At 34.8% G+C, this 21291-nt stretch overlaps 1 protein-coding gene across 2 annotated transcripts in view; it reads right to left on the minus strand.

Annotated features, from left to right (window-relative positions):
- The window catches only part of NUP37 (nucleoporin 37), a 41991-nt gene that overhangs the window by 10429 nt on the left and 10271 nt on the right, over positions 1–21291 (minus strand). For both annotated transcript variants that reach the window (XM_028533356.2, XM_036019491.1), the window contains exons 3-5: positions 21053–21177; positions 16052–16124; positions 13464–13558 (exon numbers count right to left, since the gene is read on the minus strand). In XM_028533356.2, coding sequence (XP_028389157.1) covers positions 13464–13558; positions 16052–16124; positions 21053–21177 — 293 coding nt within the window. The remainder of the gene's footprint in view (positions 1–13463; positions 13559–16051; positions 16125–21052; positions 21178–21291) is intronic.

The raw sequence follows: 21291 nt of genomic DNA on the forward strand, positions 1-21291 counted from the left end.
AAGAAACAAGAGTATTGCCATAACTCCAAAAGTCGTCTTGTGCTTCCTTCCCGTCACACTGTCTTGCCCTCTCACAAAAGGCACCCACTGTTCTGACTTTTAACACTACAACTTACTTATGCCCATTTTTTTAAAGATTATTTATTTATTTATTTTTAGAGAGGGAAGAGAGGAAGACAGAGAGAGAGAAACATCAATGTGCTGTTGCTGGAGGTCATGGCCTGCAACTCAGGCATGTACCCTGACTGGGAATCGAACCTGCGACACTCTGGTTCGCAGACTGCGCTCAATCCACTGAGCTACGCCAGCCAGGGCTATGCCTGTTTTGAAGATCATAAAGACAGAATCCTATGGTACATATTTTCTTGGTCTGGTATCTTTCACTCAACATTAGATTTTGTGAGATTTAGCAACATTGCTCCATGTTGTTGTATTACATTCATTCTCATTGCTGTATGTAGTACTCCATTAGTTAAGTAAAACTGCAATGCATTTATCCACACTACTGCTGATAAACATTTAAGCTGTTTCCAATTTGTGGTCATTACCTATGATGCTGCTATGAACCTTCTTGCACATCTTTTAGTGAATACAAACAACCACACCCCCTCTCTCTCACACACACAGACACCCGCCCACCTGCTGGGTATATACTTAGGTGTGGAATTGCTGGATAGTAGTTTTCAAATATGTTCATCTTTAGCAGGTATTATCAAACAGGTTTCAAATTGATTGTATCTCATTTTTCTTTTTTTTCTCATATTTCTTTTAAATTACCAACTAAAAAAGTTTAAAATTTAACACATTTTCTGACAAAAACAATCTTAAAACAATCATTTCTCTGACTGGTAAAAGGTACAGCTTTTCAGTTGGTCTTATTTATAAGGTGCATTTCTCAAATCATCCCTTTTTTCTTGCATTTTATGTTATTTTAATGTATCTCTGTATGGATAAATTTGCATCAGTTTTAAAATGTAGCAAAGACAACTTTTACAGTAGCTCTCTTAATTTAACTCCTGACATCCTTCCTTTGTCCCTCTGTAGAACTGATGAGAAAAAGGTGGCCATTTTCTAATATTCTTACACGTGCACTTTGTATGTTTACCAAGAGGGAATGTGGGTTCTTTGCCGGCAAACCACTGTTTGTAAGTGATGTAAACCCATGCTTATTAATGTAATTAAACAATATTGTATAAGCTGACAGAATACGAATGTGAAAGAGTTGTTCAATTTTTTAAAATCCTCACCCAAGGATATGTTTACTGATTTTAGACAGGAAGGAAGGGAGAATGGGGGGTTGGTGGAGAGGGAGAGGAAGAGGAAGGGAGAGAGACAGTAACAACGATGCAAGAGAGAAACATCGATCAGTTGCCTCGAGTACGTGCCCCAACCTGGGACCAAGCTTACAACCTAGGTATGTGCCCTGACCGCATTTCCAACACACAACCCTTCGGTGTATGGGATGATGCTTCAACCAACTGAGCTACCTGGCCAGGGCTGAAAAAGTGTTTAATGAAACTAAGTCAATGGCAACTAATTAAAGGGAAGTATATAAATTTAAAAATATAAAATTTTCTTAAATTAGGCATGAGTGACAGTTACAAAAGGTTAAGCAATAAATATCATAAATATCTAGATACATTTGAAGGTTTTCATGGTACATGCTGTATCATGGGTGTGATTCAGACAAAAAAGGTCCCCAGTGCCAATCAGTGGAGTCACAACTTCAGAAAAAAGAAAGCCTTGGCATCATGTCAAAAGGTTTGCCAACAGCAAGTTGATAAATTTTTATATATACGTTATATATGAAAGTAAAGTAGCAGACATTCCTTTAAAGTGATTTCATGAGTTTACTAACTTTTTGCTTATCTAAGGAACCAGACATTATCTAAGGATTTAGACATGTCAGATGAGAGAGTTTCTACTGTGATGCAGAAAAAGCCATAGATTTGGAAATTCATATTTACTATTTCCAAATTTGTTAATGTATTTGTTTATAATAAATAAAAATTACCTAAAAGTTAATTATAACCACAGAAACATAAGTTTTAGAAAAGCAGTACATCACAGAAACAGAAAGCCATTAGTGTTCACAGCTTTTTTAATACACATAATCAAATATGGAAAGATAACAGACCATTTATAAAAGAATAAAAATGTAATATTATGAAGTTAAATTACCTTGACCAAAAATCCAGAGCTATAATGAAAGATATACACACACCCCTACTTAAATGTTTGCAAGGGAAATTTAGAAGTAAAAGCTTTTGAGGTTAGGTTAATCTGCTGATATATTAAGAAGTCAGTAATACTGACTGAATCAAAGGGCATCATTCTTCAAGTAAAACAAGTTTTGACCCAATTTGACTATAATTATAAAAACATCTCTAACCCCTCCCAACTTTGTAGTCCTAAATAGAGCTCTCAGATTTAGCTGTAAAATGTATGGAAGAAGAGCTATCCAGATGTAAGATTAAGATAACAATTATTTTACTTTTGGTAGCTTATTGTTAAATTATTTCAGGCTGAATGCATTTTAGCAGAACATTAAGTATTGCTACCATATATTATTTAAATGTAGTTGCCCCATTTAATTAATTAAAAATCCCATAAGTTGGGTATTGGCATATTAAGGATATCCTAGATATTCTCAATGGTCTTTCAAATTGAAAATTAGTAGAGAAAGATGTTCCCTCTGAGAATTCAAAAGGAAACTTCCTGGGAAATACTCTGTTCTTTTATTTGTTTTCTACTTTTAATTGGCAGCCCATTGTCTGTTAGGGAGTTCATTGCATAAGAAAATTTCTGCTACCAAATGTTTTTGACAACACGAAGAAGGAACGGATGACATTAAACAACACATTCTGTATCCATTTGGCCTTCTATAACTAGTAAAGCAAAAAATACAAACCACAATCTAAAAGACATGACTGGGTCATATGAATCACTGTACTAATTAAATATGAAAGGAAGAACAAAAGTAACACTGAGATGTAGTTATAAGGATGAAAAGGCACTTTACAACGTTACTGAGTGTAGGAAAGGGACCTCTGACATTTAGAGCCAGGAAACATTTTTCACTAAATTTGTGATAGCAAAATGAAGACTTTGCCATCCCATTTCCAAATAATTAATCATTAAGCTACTCATCATGCTATAAATGATTCAAAAAGCAACAGGTATGGTGTATTTCCTTAGCAAGTGAACAATTAGAAAGTAAAAATAAATTACTGGATAATTTATTGTTAAGTTTTTAGTGCAAAAGGAGTTCAGAGGTGGGGAACCATATAACTGGAAGCATAAATCTAGGCTTTAGATGGACAAATCTTGACAGTGGATGTGGCAGGCTAGAGTGGTGATGGAATAAACTGTGTCAGCCTGTGGCTTAGATACAGAGAACTTTGGTAGCCAGGCAAAAAGCCTGAGCAGTGGAGGCAGCAAAATGGTGTAATAGTATAAAGTAAGATTTAGTAAAGAGTGTTTTCAATATGCGCCAGTGTTTAAAATATATTCAGAAATAAGATTAGACCACTTCTGCTTCTTTTAATACTCCATACTACTGAAAAAGTAGTATTAATGTACTAGTAGAATTAATGATAAGAGAAATGGATTACCAAAAATTTTACTGATTTAAGATTAAGATGAATTATAAGAGTGAAAAGGAGAGATAATTGCATAAGTTTATATTACCCTTCAATAATGAAAAATAATGAGTCAAAAATACAGTTGATAGTCAAAGGCTACGCATGTTTTGCAGGGGAGAGGAGTGCCCTGTTTAAAATGTAACACAAATAAACCAACTATACCATACAAAAAATAATCTACCACTATACATATTCATGAAGCCTTGGAGAGCTTAAAAAATCTGACAACTTACATGTTGTTGCTTCATTTGTTGTCTTGAAATTATAAACAAATTCATCAGCCACTAAAAGTTTATCATCACAGAGGAGAAAAACTACCTAAGGCCACTCCAGAGGAGAATTAACATCTTACTTAACTTACAGAGATAAACAGATTTTTAAAAATTTTATTTTTCAATTCCAGTTTACAATCAAAATTATTTTGTATTAATTTCACGTGTATCACAGTGGTTAGACAACCAGATACTTTTTAAAGTGTCCCACCCAATATTTCCAGTACCCACCCAGCTCCATACAGTTATTACAATATTGACTGTATTCCCTATGTTGTACTTTATATCTCCGTGACTATTTTGTAACCAATTTGTACTTCTTAATCTTTTCATCTCTTTCACACAGCCTCCCAAATCCCCTTGCCTCTGGTAACCATCAGTCCTCTGTATCTATGAGTCGAATAGATAAATTTCTGAAGGATAGGAATTGTGGGAAATTTTGTCACATTTAAAAATAAACTTCAAAATTAAACTCTCAACTGCAAAAAAATACCATATGGTAGTTTCCAAATAGATCATATGTAATAATTTCATCTTTAAGGAATTCAGAGTAAAAGGACATTTTCTTTAACTAACATAAACCTTAATACAAATACTGGTAATACTATCCAGGAAATATTAGCACTTTATTATTTTTAAGAAAAAGTTTGATATACTTTACAACTGAAAATCTGATTATATGCTATAAATGAGAGAAAGCCCTCTTATTAGTCACATGAGTGGGCTTTCAAAATAAACATAAAACATTTATGGATATTATTCTCATGTATACAATTCACTTACTGCAACCACACGAGGGCCCCGTTAAGCAAACTTAAATGACTGCACTCACTGCTGCGGGAATACGCGGTATAAAGTACTGGCTTCCTACTTCACCTACCTGGGCACATAGAACAAAGAGTTGGATACCAGAGTGGTGTTACCACTGCATGGTCACATGAAATTTTAGAAAATTCTTTTATCATTTTATTACTTTTACTCTAGTAAAATCCGTCTTAACATATGATTTCATTTCACTGAATGAAAATGTCTGCAAATGTGATCGACAGGTTTTAGTATAAATCTTGGATAGCTCTTATAAAGACACAGAATCCTTACATTCCAATTGTTAGAGGTAGGCTATTACCCAACTCAACACAAACTATTTTACCTAATTCTCACAAAAATTAGAGGGAATTTTCCAAGACAAGTGGAGAACTTTATCTCTGGCATCGTTTAACCATAACATTATAATGAGTAATGTAAATTCTCCTGATGTCACTTTGTTCCTGGAATTATTTAGGCATGGTTCATTTGCATCTGAGTGGGGATTCACCTCCCATCCTTAGGAGGCCCTCTGTCCCCTTTCTTCTGTTTCCCACAAGGACTATCTGTAAATAGGTCACATAGTGTGTGATCCCAACTGGGGTGAGTGTGGGGAAGGAACACTGCATCTTAACTGTGAATCTTGAAGACTCTGCAATTTACATAAACACAGGTAATGGAGAAAGAACTCAGCCAGCATGGGGTACACAAAAGATATTTGATAAACATTATTTTTCCTGTTATAAAATGTTTCAGAAATAATACTATTGGCTTAGTGAATATTTAGGTAATTTAGTATTCCCTTATCTAGTGATCTGGTTATATTCCTAAAAAATAACCTTACTCTTTATTTTTTATATCCCACTCCTTCTCCCATTCTTTTTAAAAACGATGACAGCTAGAACATGACAACTACTAATATCCCATGTTTTATAGTCAAAGTGAATGGCACATTACTTGCCTCTATTATTTTTGTCTTGAACTAAGAATTCCTTAGTTTCTAGAAGCCAATTTTCTTTCACCATAAATTTATGTAATATTTTAAAAGATTATTGGTGGGGAGGAGGAGGAAAGGAATTTACTTCTGACATCCTTTGTAGTTACAGTGAGTACTGGGTCTTCTATTTCTTTTGTATCCCCCAAAGTACTAAATGTTGGCTATACTAAACATGTTTAATAATTACTTGTTGATCTGACTTGCTCTTACAGAACGGTACTGTTTTTAATATACAAGAACATCTGTTATTTGGCACTGACTGGGAATGAGATGTTCTGTATTAGTGAGTTTTTCAAATAATAAGCTTAACCCATTAAATACTTAAACACCATTTTTACCTTCTTTGTAGTAGGGGATAATAAATCTTTCTAAATGAAAATGCACTTACTTGCTTTTCAAATACTATAACAACTTTTTCTTTTGATGATTCTGGGTCAAATTATAAACACTTTTATGTAAATGGATTTACATTTTCCTGTGCAAATGCACACACACAAACAGGTATTTATGTAGATATGTGTACATGTATGTATGTGTATTTGCATGTGGTACACATGGTAAGTGACCATAAAAGAAATGGTGTAGAACACAAGGCTGAAAGGCTAGCAATCCCATCCTGTGACTTACCAGAGTTTCTTTCTTAAATACATCTCCGGTCAGATACTTTGGTAACAGCATCTTTTTTTCTAAAGATGCGGTGAAAGACACGGAGCTGTATTCACTCCTTCACCCACTCACTGAGCACCTACCACAAGAGCACCCTTCTAGGTGCTGTGATGCCTTTCAGGTAGTGACGCATGGTTGAGTGCAAAACATGTTATCAGTGAAAAGGCTGGAGCAGTGTACTCTAGAATAATTTTTCTCATCCTCAGGAAATGTCTGTTTCTCTTTACTCTTCTTTCTCATGTGAAAACTGAGTTAATGAAGTGTGAAGAAGAAACATGATGGTTTCATTTTAAGGACTGGGACTAGCGTGTTTTAGCAAAGGTGTCTTTCAAGAATTACAGATCCTTCACAAGTGGAAGATAACACTTCTGCCGACATGACTCTACAATTATATCAGTCTTATTAAGCCCTGTATGATGCTTGATTTTGATCAGAACACACAGGTAATATGAATATCTGCTTTTTCAATAATAGAAATAGACTAAAACTTCTTAAAGAATCTTCAAGAAGAAACAGTACAGTGTAGTGCTTCAGAGCCAGATTGCCTGGGATCCTCACCTGTAAAAAAGGACTAAGGGAATCCACCATATGAGGTTTTGGAGGATTAAATTAATTCATATAAAGCACTTAGGAGAGTGCCTGGTCACCTTATTATCTGAATCAATGGTTCTCAACAGGTGGTGGTTCTCATGCCTGGGAGGCATTTTTGATTGTTCTGGTAATTGGGGTACTACAGGGAATAACTGGATGAGAATCAGGGGTGGCAGACTTTCTACACGACTTTTGACTGCTCCAGTGAAATTTAGAAACACCTTAAAAGGTGGCCACATTCCCATATAGGAGTTTTTTTTTTGCAGTCCTTGTTAGTACTCCATCCTATGGTGTAACAGTGAATATTTTTGAGAGTGTCATATAAAAACTGGCTAATTTGTAACAGTGTTATCCTTCCTTACTGTCTCAACTTGACATCCTAAAATTTGTTTTGTCATGTTGTCTCTATTTTGATTAACATTATTTCCCGACAAGAGTTTTTATCCTAGTAAGTTTTACTCATGGCTATGACATTGCAGAACTCCAGATGGCACTATTTACATTGTCTTCTATGCAAACTATAGCCCTGGAATTGTGCAACTTGGCAAGCTTTTCAAGCCTTACCTTTTTCTGTGATCTTCTTTTACTGATATTCAAATTTATCCATTATAAAACAGGACAAAGACGACCTCACTATGTCTTCTTATGCAGAGATATTTGAGTGTGTCTCTGCACAAGACATACACACACATACATAAATGAACTATTTTGTTTTCATTTTATAGACATGTTTAATTCAATTAATGCACTATAATTCTTATAATATATTTTGATAGGTCACATTTTCTCTGAGTTTCATTTAAGATTATATAGTGGGAACTAAAACGTCTTTGTTAAAAATGGAGGTGTGAGGACTGACAAAGAACCACTGACCTAAATAAGAACTCAATTAAGAACTTGCACAGATTATGGAATACTAAAACTAGATGAAATCTTATACAAAATTTAATCTGTCATCTCCTATAATTACATTTCATATGATAAGTAGCACCCTGGTTCATAGTTTTAATAGCTATATTACAGAATGTAGAAAAGTAAGAAAGATCTAAAGTATTCTTACACAAAAATACCACCTTCTCAAGGTAAAGTTGAAAACTGTCGCTTGGGCAGAGCAGTGAGTGATGTAAGAGTGCAGGTGAGCCAGACGGCCTGACGGCCTTGTTCCTCTATGTGGCAGCTACGTCACTTTCTGTAAGTTACTTAGCCTCTCTATACCTTGTATCCTCCTCTGTAAAATAAGGGTAAAAATAGCACCTATCTCAGAGCTGTAAAAAATAAATTTGCATAGACAAAGGCACTTAGACTGGTGAGGATATAGTAAAACACTCAATAAAATATTGAGTAATATTTGCTTAATAATATGTGTAATTTATACATAGACAATAAATACCTTTGACAGTCTTAGAAAAGCCTAAAATGGTCCTGAAACCATTATTCAATAAATTAGTGTTTACCGAGTGCCTAGCACAGCCACTGGACTCGGTATTTTGATAGAATGAACTCATCTATACATTCACTTGTTCTCTATAACAAAAGGTAAACAAGTGACAACTTTTTAGTGCATAGAGTGACATACTAGTGCAAATGAGACCGATTTTCATTCTGTTTCATTTAGAATTTGGCAATTTTCAATAAAACACATAAACTTTATGACCCTGTTCAGGGGACAGATTGTTTTGAAATGCTGTCTCTAAGGCCATAAATCTCCCAGCTGATTATAATACTGTGTCTCTCTTGGAAATGCCAAAGTCAGATATCAGAAAATATGTATAAATCAAAATACTGCACTTAAAGCAATTATTTTTTAAAAATTGGTACTGATTCAGAGAGAGAAATATTCCTTCTGCTCTTTATAGTACAAAATATTAAGAATCTACACGGCAGGACTACTCATGTATTACATATATGTGATCATGTAATGTTCCTCTGCATAGGCTATAATATTTTACATGATATAGCTTACTGTTTAAGATATTTTATTCACTTACTTTACTCATTTATCTTACTCACCACTTAACCCATTTTAAACTGTATAATTCAGGGGCACTTAGTCCATCTGCAATGCTATGCAGCCATCACCACTATGTCATTCCAGAACATCTTTATTACCCCAAAGGAAACATTGTACCTAGTTAGCGGTCCCTCCTAGTCCCTCCTGCCCACTGGTCCTGGCACCACTATCTGTTTTGTTTCTATGGATTTGCTTATTCTGCAGATTTCCTATTAATATAAATGGAATCACAGAAAATTTCATGTCTACCTTCTTTCACTTAACATGTTTTTAAGTTTTATCCGTGTTGTAGTATGTATCTGTACTCTCAATCTTTTCTCTAGCTGAATAATATTTCAATGACATACCACATTTTGTTTATCCATTTATTCACTGATGGGCATTTGGGTTGTTTCTACCTTTTGGCTGCTGTTGAGTAAGTACTGCTTGGAACATTCCTTCACAAGTTTTTGTTTAAATACCTGTTTTCAATTCTTTTGGGTATATACCTGTACCTAACAGTGGAATTGCTGGGTCACATGCTTAACTTTTTGAGGAACTGCCCAATTGTTTACCACGGATGCTTCATCATTTTACAATCCCACCAGCCAAGTGTGAGGGTTCCAATTTCTTCATATTATTGTCAACACTTCTCATTTTGTGCTTTGTAAAAAAGACATTTATTTATTTATATATTTATTTAACTATCCTCACGAGTGGGAAAGTGGTATTTCATTGTGCTTTTGATTTGCATTTCCCTAATGACAGTCACCATTTTTTCATGTGCTTCTTTGTTTTTAAATCTCCTTTATAGGACTGTCAATATTCAAGTCCTTTGCCCATTTTTTCAAAATGGATTGTCGTTTTATTATTGAATTATAAAAGCTGTTTATATATTTTGGATATGAGACCTTTAATAGAGCTATGCCCAACAGTTTTAAATTTTGATGAAGTTCAGTTTATCTTTTGTTGTTGTTTTTGTTATATATGCTTTTGGTGTTATATCTAAGAAACCATCGCTAAATTCAAGGTTAGGAAGATTTTTCTCCTATCTTTTCTTCTAAGAGTTTTCTAGCTAGATGTTGTTGAGGATTTTTGCATCTATAATTGTAAGGGATATTGGTCTGTGATATTCTTTTCTTGTGATGGTCTCCATCTGTCCTTAGTATCAAGGTAATGCTAGCCTTAAAGAACCAGTTAGAAAGTATTCCCTCCTCTATCCTTTTCTGGAAGCTTTTAAGAGATACATGATGATTCTTCTTTAAATGTTTGATAGATTTCACCAGTGAAGTGTCTTGCCCTGGGTCATCTTTGTTACGAAGAATCTCTTTATTTGTTATAGGTCTATTCACATTTTCTATTTTTTCTTGAGTTTTGGCAGTTTTGTTTCTGGGAATTTGCCCATTTCATCTAGGTTATCTAATTTGTTGGCATATAACTGCCCACAGCATTCTCTTATTAGCCTTTTTATTTCTGTAAGGTTGGTAGTAGTGTCCTCACTTTTTCTGATTTTACTAATTGGAGTGTCCTCTCTCTGTGTAGCTAAAGGTTTGTCAATTTTGTTATATCTTTTCAAAGAACCAATTTTTAATGCCATTGATTCTCTTTGTTTTCTATTCTCTATTTTTGTTATCTCTGTTCTCATTGTTATTTTTCCCTTTTTTTCTGCTAGGTTTGGGTTTCCTTTGTTCTTTTTCTAGCTCCTTAAGGTGTAAACTCCTACATTATTGATTTGAGCACTGATTTGTAGCATCTGGTATTTTACATATTGTGTTTTCATTTTCAGTCATCGCAAAGTATTTTATAATTTCCCTTGTGGTTTCTTCTTTGACTACTGGCTACTTAAGAGTGTGATGTTTAATTTTTATATATTTTGTTTTCTTCAGTTACTGATTTCTAGTTCATTCCACTGTGGTCAAAGAAGATGTTTTCTGTAACTTCAATGTTTTAAAATGTATTTAGATTTATTCTGAGGCCTAACAGATGGTTTATTCTAGAATGAATGTTTTCTATATGTCTGCTAGGTCTAGCGGGCTTATGCTGTTGTTCAAATCTTCTACTTACCTACTGACCTTCCGTCTAGTTATTCTGTTATGCATGTCTTTTTTAATGCATGGTATCACCTGCATGTAAACTACTTCCAAGATGACACAGACTTTGACTATATGCTTGGACAAGGATTTCACCACCAACAACATACAGACTGAGACTACAGGGGCCGTTACTTCAGCCCAGTGATAGGAATGATTCCTGGGGTACAAGTGACTATTTCCTCTGCCCAAATTGCATAGCTGTCATTTAGGTGCTGTCTTTACCTGTCACTTGGCAATTCTACACTTTGAGTTAATGAGGATGGCTGTACTGAGACATTTTTGTATTGTAGTCTGTTCCTCAGAATTCCTTCTTTCCTTGGTTGCTGTGAGAGAGTGTATTTACTTCTCTTCCTTTCTTTAGACTTCCTGACTTACTTACAGCTTCTGTTTCTTTTAAAAATCTTATCTATATTACTTACCTTTTGACCCAAGAAGTTTGACTTTAATAGCCAATCAGAACTGTCCTTTGCTTCTCACTAGCAAACAAAGCTGATGAATTCTGAATTTAGCTCCCCCGCTATTGCTACAATGATGTGTTATAAACCCCCAAACCTTAATGGCTTACAAAAATAAGCATAAATTTTTTGCTCATGGGTCTGTGGGAAGCTTTATTTCATAATACCAGGGACCATATCTGCTTCACATGTTCCTCATTCTGGGGCCAGCAGACATTTAGGACATGCTCAACTTAGAGCAAAGACAGAGGACAGTAGTTCAAGATAAAACAAGTAAAACATTTAAAGTGTCTATGTGTGTCAGGCCTGCTAATATTACATTGTCCTAAACAAGTCCCATGGGTAAGCCCAACAAAGTAGGGAAATCTCCTTCTTCCATGGTAGCAGTGGGGAGGAGGGAAAGCAATTATTTGTTGAACAATAACATTATCAACCCCATTCTAGCAAAATAAGACAATTAGGGGCAACATAGTGAGTTTTCCAAAAAGTTAAATTTATTAAGCTTAATTTCATTTTGAATTAAGCCTTTTGTCCTTTTAAAAGTAATAATGTTCTTTCTTTCTCTTACAAAATTGTGGTAATAATTAAAGGCAGTAGACATTTTAAAATTCTGATTACTTAACAAAATAAAAAGTTGAAAACCCTCTGCCAGTCCCCCAGATGTTTAGGACAATTTTACTGGTCCACAAAAATCCCCAAGTCTACTACAAGAAAATAAAAATAATCACAGACCGCTAAATGTAATCCCAGGTCTCTCTGGCTCTCGTTCACCATTTAGAGGCTACTCCTTGGCTCGCAGGGACGTCATTTTCCCCTTCTCAGGTTTCATTCTTCCAAATGCGTGAGATTAGGAGAGTCCGTGTTTTAGAGAACTAGAATGCCATTATTTATTTCTAGCGATCTAACCTAACTTTTATAAAGATCATCCCATTTACTCTTCAGGCCTATATATAAACTTGGTTTTGGAATACTTGGGGCCCTAGAATCTTAATGTCACGTAAATCTTTCATGTCCCTGACATGAAAATTTTAACAGACAGCACATCAAGAATAATGGCCTATGACTCTTTAACTTTAAAAAGATGAGCTATTACAAAGATTAAAATTTAAAAAAGTAGCTAGTGGCTTTACTTCCAATGTGAAAAGACACATACTTAATAGTTTTTTTATATGTGTACAAGAGTTTGTAAATACTAATGATTTTGTATAGCCTTATCAAACATTAAAGCTATGCAAAAGAGCGTAGCAAGTGTCCCTTTTTTCCTTTTTTCTCACAGTACCATTAAAACAAATGGAGCAACTGGCAGTCCTGTAATGACTGATTCGCTCATCTCGCTCCTGACTCCACAGCTCATTTCCACCTCCTGCTCTGGCTCTTCATCTTGTTTTTCGCTTGTGATCTTCTCCAGCTTTAGGCACTATTAAAATGTTAGAGCTACCTCATCTGTTGCAAATTGGGGGTGCGGTGGAAGAATGTGATACTAAAATGTATTCTATATACAGAAAACCTTATATAGAGACTTTCAAGTCTGTCAAAACACTAGGTTTGCCCTGAGTTTTGCTTTAGCAAATGAGATTTGCAATTCCTTATTAAACACTAACGTGCCAGACAGGATCTGTGAAATAACTTCATAATATGGCAACTGCCTTTTACTGTCCTACTGATCTTGCCCAATATTGAAGAATTTGACCCAATATATATTTAAATTTCATAAATGTGCAAGTATAAAATAAAAGACAGAGGTACCCACGAGTCAGCGAAGGAAATTTCTAAAACTGGGAAGAGAACTTAACTCACCCATTTCGAAACTCATATTTGCGTCATACAATTTGTATGAAGTATCAGTGTGTGGAATGTTTATAGAATCTACCTTTTCTCTAATTTTTAAAATGTAATTCTTAGTAAAAGAAAGTGAGAATTAAAAAATGTGCTTATATCATAAGCAACATACCTGCAGGTATGATCATCACTCACACTTGCAATTCCTTGGCCTTCTTTGGGATCAAACACCAAACCATTAATGAAATCTGTATGGCCCTCTAAAACCTGACATAAGGGGAAAAATTAATAAGAACACAGGGAAAAAAAATCTACAATATTTATACCTAATATTTTTACTTCACTGCCTTAAAAGCTTTCACTGCATGCTTTTCTTTTCCATAAATATTTCTTAAGCAATCTGCTATTTTTAAAGCATGATTTATACACCCACTTTTCTGGAAGGTTTATCTTGGAAAGAAGCTGATTATTCAACACTCTGCTATTAGCTTGATCTTTCTTTTCTAGTATGCATTTCTTACAAAAACACACACACTTTTTTTTAATGTACCTGTCCTCATATCACCTTCTTTTTCACTTATTACATAAAGCTTAAATAAAAATTAAAGCTAGAACTTTCTAGGGGCACTGAGATGGAGTCTCCCTCAACTATTTACCTCATACCTACTGCTCTGCATACTCGCTGCTGCCTAATAAACACATAGCATGAACTTCACCTTCTAAGGTCTTCATTCACTTGTTCAATGCGACTGCTGGTACTGGAGATAGCTAGTGTTGTAAGCCCACAACCGCAACCCACAAATCCACTTCTGGCCACAGAAAGAACAAAGGGGAAGGTGCAAGAGGGAGGACCATGTGAGCGGGCAAGGTTCAATTAGTTTAGGTTAATATAAATGAAGCCTTAGTTAAGGCTTCATAATTGAAATCCTCAAGAGGCCTGTCAATACCAGATATTTAAATATTTAATGAATATTGTTCTTGCTTCCTCTGTTCATTCCAAAGACTCAAATTTGATCTCAGTTTTAAGATTAATAGTGCTTCTATTTGGAACTGCTACTATTTAGAAATATATCATGAGAAAAAAAATTTGATTTAAACATTCCTGTGTAACTTGAACAAACTCAGATCCTCCAAATCATTCTTCAAAGCTTGTACCACAGTCTATAAGGCAAACTAAATTAATATTAAATATTTAAGGTCTATCAACACTAGCCCATTAGCTTTTGGTGGGTCAACATTTTATGACATTTGTACTTGGCTATCACTGGTACAGCCTTACATTAACTAATATATACAGTACACTTTACAACTGTACATAGTTTATTGTATATGACTTAGAGCGTTTTTTTACTCTTTTCTAAATGATTGAAAAGGTTTATAGTTTACCTTTGTTTTACAACATTATTCATGCTTTTGATTTACTAGAAAGTCAAGAAGGCAATACAAAAAACACGATGTAATTTCAACCCAAACTGAGAGCTATTTACTTAATTTTTTCCAGCTTTAATTGACACATAACTACAGATGACTGATACACATATATTACAAAATGGTTATCACTACATAGTTAATTCCTCCATCACCTCACTTAATTACCACTTTTGTTTTGTGGTGAGAATGTGTAAGATCTACGCTCTTAGCAACTTTCAAGTATATAATGCAGCATTGTTACCTACACTCACCATGTTACATACTAGTCCCCAGAACTTATTCATTTTATGAGTTGAAGTGTGTATCCTTTGACCAATCTCCCTGTTTCTCCTGTCCACTAGCTCCTGATAACCACCACTCTATTCTGTTTCTATGAGTTGTAGCTTTTCAAAATTCCACATACAGTACAGCTGACCCTTGAACAACGTGGAGGTTAGGGGTGCTGACCCTGTGCAGTCAAAAATCTGTGTATAACTTTTGACTCCCCACAAACTTAACTACCCTCAGTATCTGCTGGGTACTGGTTCCAGGATCCCCTGTGGATAACAAAATGCATACAGTTGGCCCTCCACATCAGTGCACTCCCAACTGTGGATCAAAAATAGTACAGGTATTTATTGAAAAATATTTATGTATAAGTGGACCCATGTAATTCAAACCTGTATGGTTCAAAGGTCAACTACATTTGTCTTTCTCTTTCGAAGTTATTTTACAGAACTATTTCTTATACCAATAGAAAACACATACATAGGGCTTATTGTGTACAAAGCACTGTTCTAAGTGTTTTATACAAATCAGATCAGTTAATGTCCATAATTCTTTGAGGCAGGTGCTATGATTTTACCATTTTTCAGATGAGGAAATGAGCACAAAGAGACTGGAAAGGTGACCAAAGTCATACTATTATTAAAGTGGTAGAGCTGGGTTCGAACCCAGGTGTTTTGACTCCTGTGTCTGTGCTCTTAACTGATCTGTCTTCCTGCTTTGCACTGTGTTGTGCTGATCATCTGTTTCCTTGAAGACTGCCTTGTCCCCTGTGTGTGTTCGTATCTATTATACTCCTACTGTGTCAACTGTGACTTCCGAATTCTCCGTCATTTGCTATGCCAACCTAATATTTTAATTTAATGAGTGATATCAGATTTATAATCTCCAGTCCTTACTAAGAACTTAGATACTATAGACTAAAATAGAGTTAATGACACCCTAAATAACACACTTTAAAGATGAGCATAAAGTCATCTTAAATTAGGATAAATCCAATTTTTAAATGCAAGAAAGTGTTTCAAGAGAAGCTATAAATTTAAAAATTATATTTGTCAGGCATACCTTATATTCAGTTTTATCTTTAAGATCTGAGGTAAACAATCTAATTTTCATATCAGCAGCTGAAGTACAAAATCTGGAAGCAAAGAAACAAAAACAAACCTACTTTTAGCCTCTATAAACAGAAGTTCTCCACCCTGTCCCTTCCAAACCCCCCCTCCAGTCACCAAAGCTATCTCATAACTCATAATCATGCTTTCTTTCGGACACAGGGTACGCTGTGACTCTGTTGTAAAAAGTGTTATACAGCAACTACTGAAAGTAGAAGGTACTTAAAAATTAAAAAAAAAACACAAAAATTAGTATATTCTGCCTCTTCAGTAGCAACTGTACAGTTTTATTATAAATTACCATATGAATCTAACCTTTAACTTTTACTTCAAAGTTTAAAAAGCTGTGACTTAGAAAGTATCTTTATTTTAGTCAGGTCAATATTAGATATTAAAAATACCAATACGCATTGACCTTAGTCTTTGCCGTCTTCAGTTATCCATAAGCCTCTTGTTTTCTACTCCTTTACATAAATTAGATGAAAGAAGATAATATTTTATACCTATAATACTGGGTGTATTTATATCTATTAACTGGAGTATTATTTGTACTGACCCTACACTTGAAGATATTTTTTAGCAGTTTGTCAATGTATACTATACTTTAAAAAAAAATTTAAGCAATAACTTTCTTTTAACTAGTTTGCCTTGAATCCTAAAATTTTTAGATTCTTAGTATGTCAGATTATGGCTGAGGGAGGAATAAAAATTATATTTATATATTGAAAAACAAAGTTTATTTCTAATTGTTTTAGGTAAATAATTATCAAAAAGATCTAAATTTCTTTAGTTCTGACTACATTAAAGTTAACCATTTTCCCTTCAACTAATACATTTATATAACAACATTTAAATTAAATAAAAGCAAAGCTCCTAATCAACAGTCCTGGATGTGCTGGTAGATCTGCGACCACACCTCTTCTCAGTGACTGGGTGAGGCACCTGGAGAGCCTCCAGATATACAGCGTGATGCAAAACTAGATTTAAAGTTGTGAGGATGCAAAACAATGTATTCTTGTATTACTATTTATTAATTATTGTAGTATTTTCCATACAAACAACTGTAAACCTACTTTTGTCCCCCTTGTATTTCATATGTACAAATATAAGGTAAGAAAAACTAAAAAACAAAACTTACTCTTCTTAATTGTCCTCCTTTGAATTTGTCCTGTGATTGTTTTGGGCATTTATTATTTCCCCACTTAGAGGAAACTCTAGAACAAATCTGCTACAACATTATGCAGATTTCCTCCTACTTACGTCATAAGGAAATCACTGAAATATCTGTTCAAGAACCTCATCTCTATGATAAAGGCACTGGTGAGGATGTGCAGAAAGAAGAACTCTTTTGCACTGTTGGTGGGCATGCAGTCTGGCGTAGCCACTGTGGAAAGCAGTATGGAGATAGCTCAAACAATTAAAAATGGATCTGCCTTTTGACCCAGCAATCCCACTTCTGGGAATGTATCCAAAGGAACCCAAAACACTAATTTGAAAGAACGTAAGAACCCCTATATTTATTGCAGCATTATTTATAATTGCCAAGATATGAGTAGCCCAAGTGTCCATCAGTAGATGAACAGATAAAACAACTATGGAACATTTACACAGTGGAATACTACTTGGCTGTAAAAAAGAAAATTTTACCCTTTGTGACAGACCGTATGGATGCACCTGAAGAACATTATGCCAAGTGAAATAAGCCAGTCAGAGAAAGACAAACACCATATGACTTTACTCGTGTGGAATCTAATGACCAAACTGAACAAACAAGCAAAATAGAGACAGACACATAGAGGGAGAACAGAATGACAGCTGGGGTGGAGGGGAGGTTGCGGGGTGGAGGGACTGAGCAAAAAGGTAAAAGGACTCATTGACATGGACAGCAGTGTGGTGATTATGGGGGGAAGGGGATATAACGGGATTAAATAGTAATGGAAAAATATAATAAAAAATTAAACAAAATGGAAAAAGGCTATTTTAGAAGGTTTTAAAAAGAAAATTTCAAACAAAAGTGTTTGTAAAGAACGTATTACTAGAAGAGGAGGCCACCTTCATAAAGGCATGAGAACAAAGGAATTATATAAGTCAAAAATTTTTACTTAAAAATAATTAATGGTAGCCCTGGCTGGCGAAGCTCAGTGGATTGAGCGCAGGCTGCAAACCAAAGTGTCGCAGGTTCGATTCCCAGTCAGGGTACCTGCCTGGGTTGCAGCTATGACCCCCAGCAACTGCACATTGATGTTTCTCTCTATCTCTCTCCCCCTTTCCTCTCTAAAAAAATAAATAAATAAAATCTTAAAAAATAATTAATGGAAGAATTTCATTAGGATTATAGAAAATAAATCATAAAACTTTATGGCCAACCTTGTGTTGTGCCCCTCTTCTCTAAATCTTTGCTACTTTAGTTTAAGCATGTTAAGAGCATTTAAGTTGTCCTTTAATTAAACCACAAAACCTCAGAGAACAGAAGTAAGATGAACAATTTACTCTCCATCAAGTGGGTATAGAAAAAAGGGAGAGGGAGAGAGGAGAGAACAGAATTTAAGGTAACTAAATTCTAAAGATAAAATATAAAATATTCAGTATTAGGAAGAGTTTCTAACTGTAACATAAAAGTTAATGATAGTAAAAGAGGTACAAAATAATACATAAGCCATCTTGATAGACCACTATTCAGTCATGAAAAAATACTATTTACCATGAAATACTACTAAAAAAATGTAAAGTAAAATAAGAAGTATAAAAACTTAAATATAGTTTAATAAAAATCATATAAAATTATGAAAATAATGGAAAGGTATTAGGTGTGTAGATGGCACCTAAAAAATTTCTGTATATCCTAAACTTGATATAGTGTGATTTTTTATAATAAAATATAGAATGTATTTGAAAACAACAAAACCGTGCTGTCAGCTTGCTCTAAAAGTACTGATTTTAACATTAATGGCTGGTTAATGTTTTGAACTTATAATTTATATTGGTACAGTTCCAAAAAGGATTTGAGGCAGCTAATCAAAAAGCTACAACAACAAAAAACATGAAACTCTACAGCAAATCCATTAAAAAGAAGACAGGAAAACAGGTGCCAAGCGAAACCATGGGAAGAGGACAGTTTCTATAGCTTTGAAAGTCTGCTGGGAACGCAAACTGCTGACTGACCTGCTTCAGCTCCAGAGACTCTGAACACTTCCTTTGGTGTAAAAGGAAATGAACAGCACACTGGCTGTTAACAATAACATATGTACGTGGACAAGAGCTATCGTATAGACTATTCAAAAGTCAGTTAGCTAACATCTGTAAAAGCTTCTAGAACAAATCACGGAACATCTTCCCAATCCCGTTGTAGGTGAAGATTTCTAAGGTAGGAAATAGAATGCATATAAAAAAGTGTTCACCATCACTGGTCGTCAGGAAAGGTCATTCTGGTGCCAACCAGCATGGCTAAAATTAAAGATTGCCAACAATAAATGCTGGAGTGTAGGTAGAGCACGTTGAACATCATTAAGCTGTTGGTGGGAATATAAAATGGTAGAGCCATTTTCTAAACTGGTACTTTCTTAAAATGTTAAATACACATACACCCTCTGGTTCAGTGACTCTATTCCTAAGAGAAATGAAACTATATATGCACTAAAAGCTGTATACAGAGATGCTCAAAGCAGTGTTAGTCCTAGTAGCTAAAAAACTGCAAACTGCCGATGACCATTTGTAGGAGAATGGATGTAAATAGCAGGATACATCCTGCAAGTAGACAATGTAATGGAATATTCCTGAAAAGTAAAAAGAAATGAATCACTGGTATACATACCATGGATGAATTTCAAAAACTTTAAGTCAGATATTAAAAAAATACTCTCTATGATTCAATTTATATAAAGTTCTAGAATAGGCAAAATTAATTTCTGTTAATAGAAACTGGATCAGTGGTTGCTTTGGCAGGGGATGGGGTGGAGAAATAGACTGAGAAGGAGCATAAGACTCTTCTGGGATGACAGAAATGCCAAGTATTACCAGCGAGTGGGTTATGCAAGTGTATGCATTTGTTAACCATGATGAAACTGTACCCTAAGAGTTGAGAATTTCACTGCATGCAAATTATCCCTTAATTTAAAAAAAAAATTAGGACAGCTCAGTAACAGCTAACTTGTGGTTGGCTAAATACTGTTTATTAAAAGAAGACATCTTTTATAGATATAGTATTTATGGAAGCAAAGTTAGTGTTTTTTTCTTTTTTTAATCCTCACCTGAAGACATGCTTATTGATTTTAGGGAGAGTGGAAAGGAGGGAGAAAGAAGTAGAGAAACATACAGGTGAGCAACATCGACTAGATGCCTCTCATACATGCCCTGACTGGGACCAAACCTGTAACCTAGGCATGTGCCTCGACTGGGAATCGAACAAGCAGAGTTAGTGTTTTGTAACAAACCTTCAATAATCTGACATAGTATGCTCTTTGTGAAGGTCGTAGCAGGCAGTGCTATGCTTTTTCTCAAAAAGCAATAGTTCATTTCAAATACTTCTACAAAAACTGAAGTCCAAAGATTAGATTAGTTTTATGTACTGTTACACATAAAAATGTAATGTTGGCCTATGCATAGGGCAGAAGGGTTGATCGATGACTCCAACAAATTTAGTTCTTTTAACAGAGTTACACTTTCAATAAGTGGTAAACTCAGTGAAGACCAAATATTCCGATGAATCCCAGGTTGAGAGCTTCGTTGTTAGGTCCAGACATGTGCTCAAGGAATTGTTGCCGTGGCTGCATATTTAAACCACAAATTCAGACAAGAAGCCTAAATTATGAAATAATACAGCAAATGTTAAAATATCTACAACCTGGATTTGGAGAAAATGGAAATAGAGGAAAAAAAGCCCTTAAGGATCAAAGGCTTCAGATCACTTAACGCAAATGATGTTAATAAATACTTCACTTAATAATTTTAAACTTACCTGATTACTGGAGGCAATGAATCAAGTCTAGTCTCTGGGCTCCAAGCTATGCCATCGACCCTGACTCCATGGTGAATTGTTTGTAGTGTTTTATACTGAAGCCCTTCAACGTCTGCTTCTTCCTCCTAAGAATACACAGCAAACGTTACAGTGAGTTACGGGAACAAACGGTATAGCGCTCTGTAGAGCATTATAATAAAGAATTTACCAGGCGGCCATGGACAGTTAAATCCTCACTT

The sequence above is a fragment of the Phyllostomus discolor genome, chromosome 2 (genome assembly GCF_004126475.2).
Source record: "Phyllostomus discolor isolate MPI-MPIP mPhyDis1 chromosome 2, mPhyDis1.pri.v3, whole genome shotgun sequence".
In the NCBI taxonomy this organism is placed as follows: domain Eukaryota; kingdom Metazoa; phylum Chordata; class Mammalia; order Chiroptera; family Phyllostomidae; genus Phyllostomus; species Phyllostomus discolor.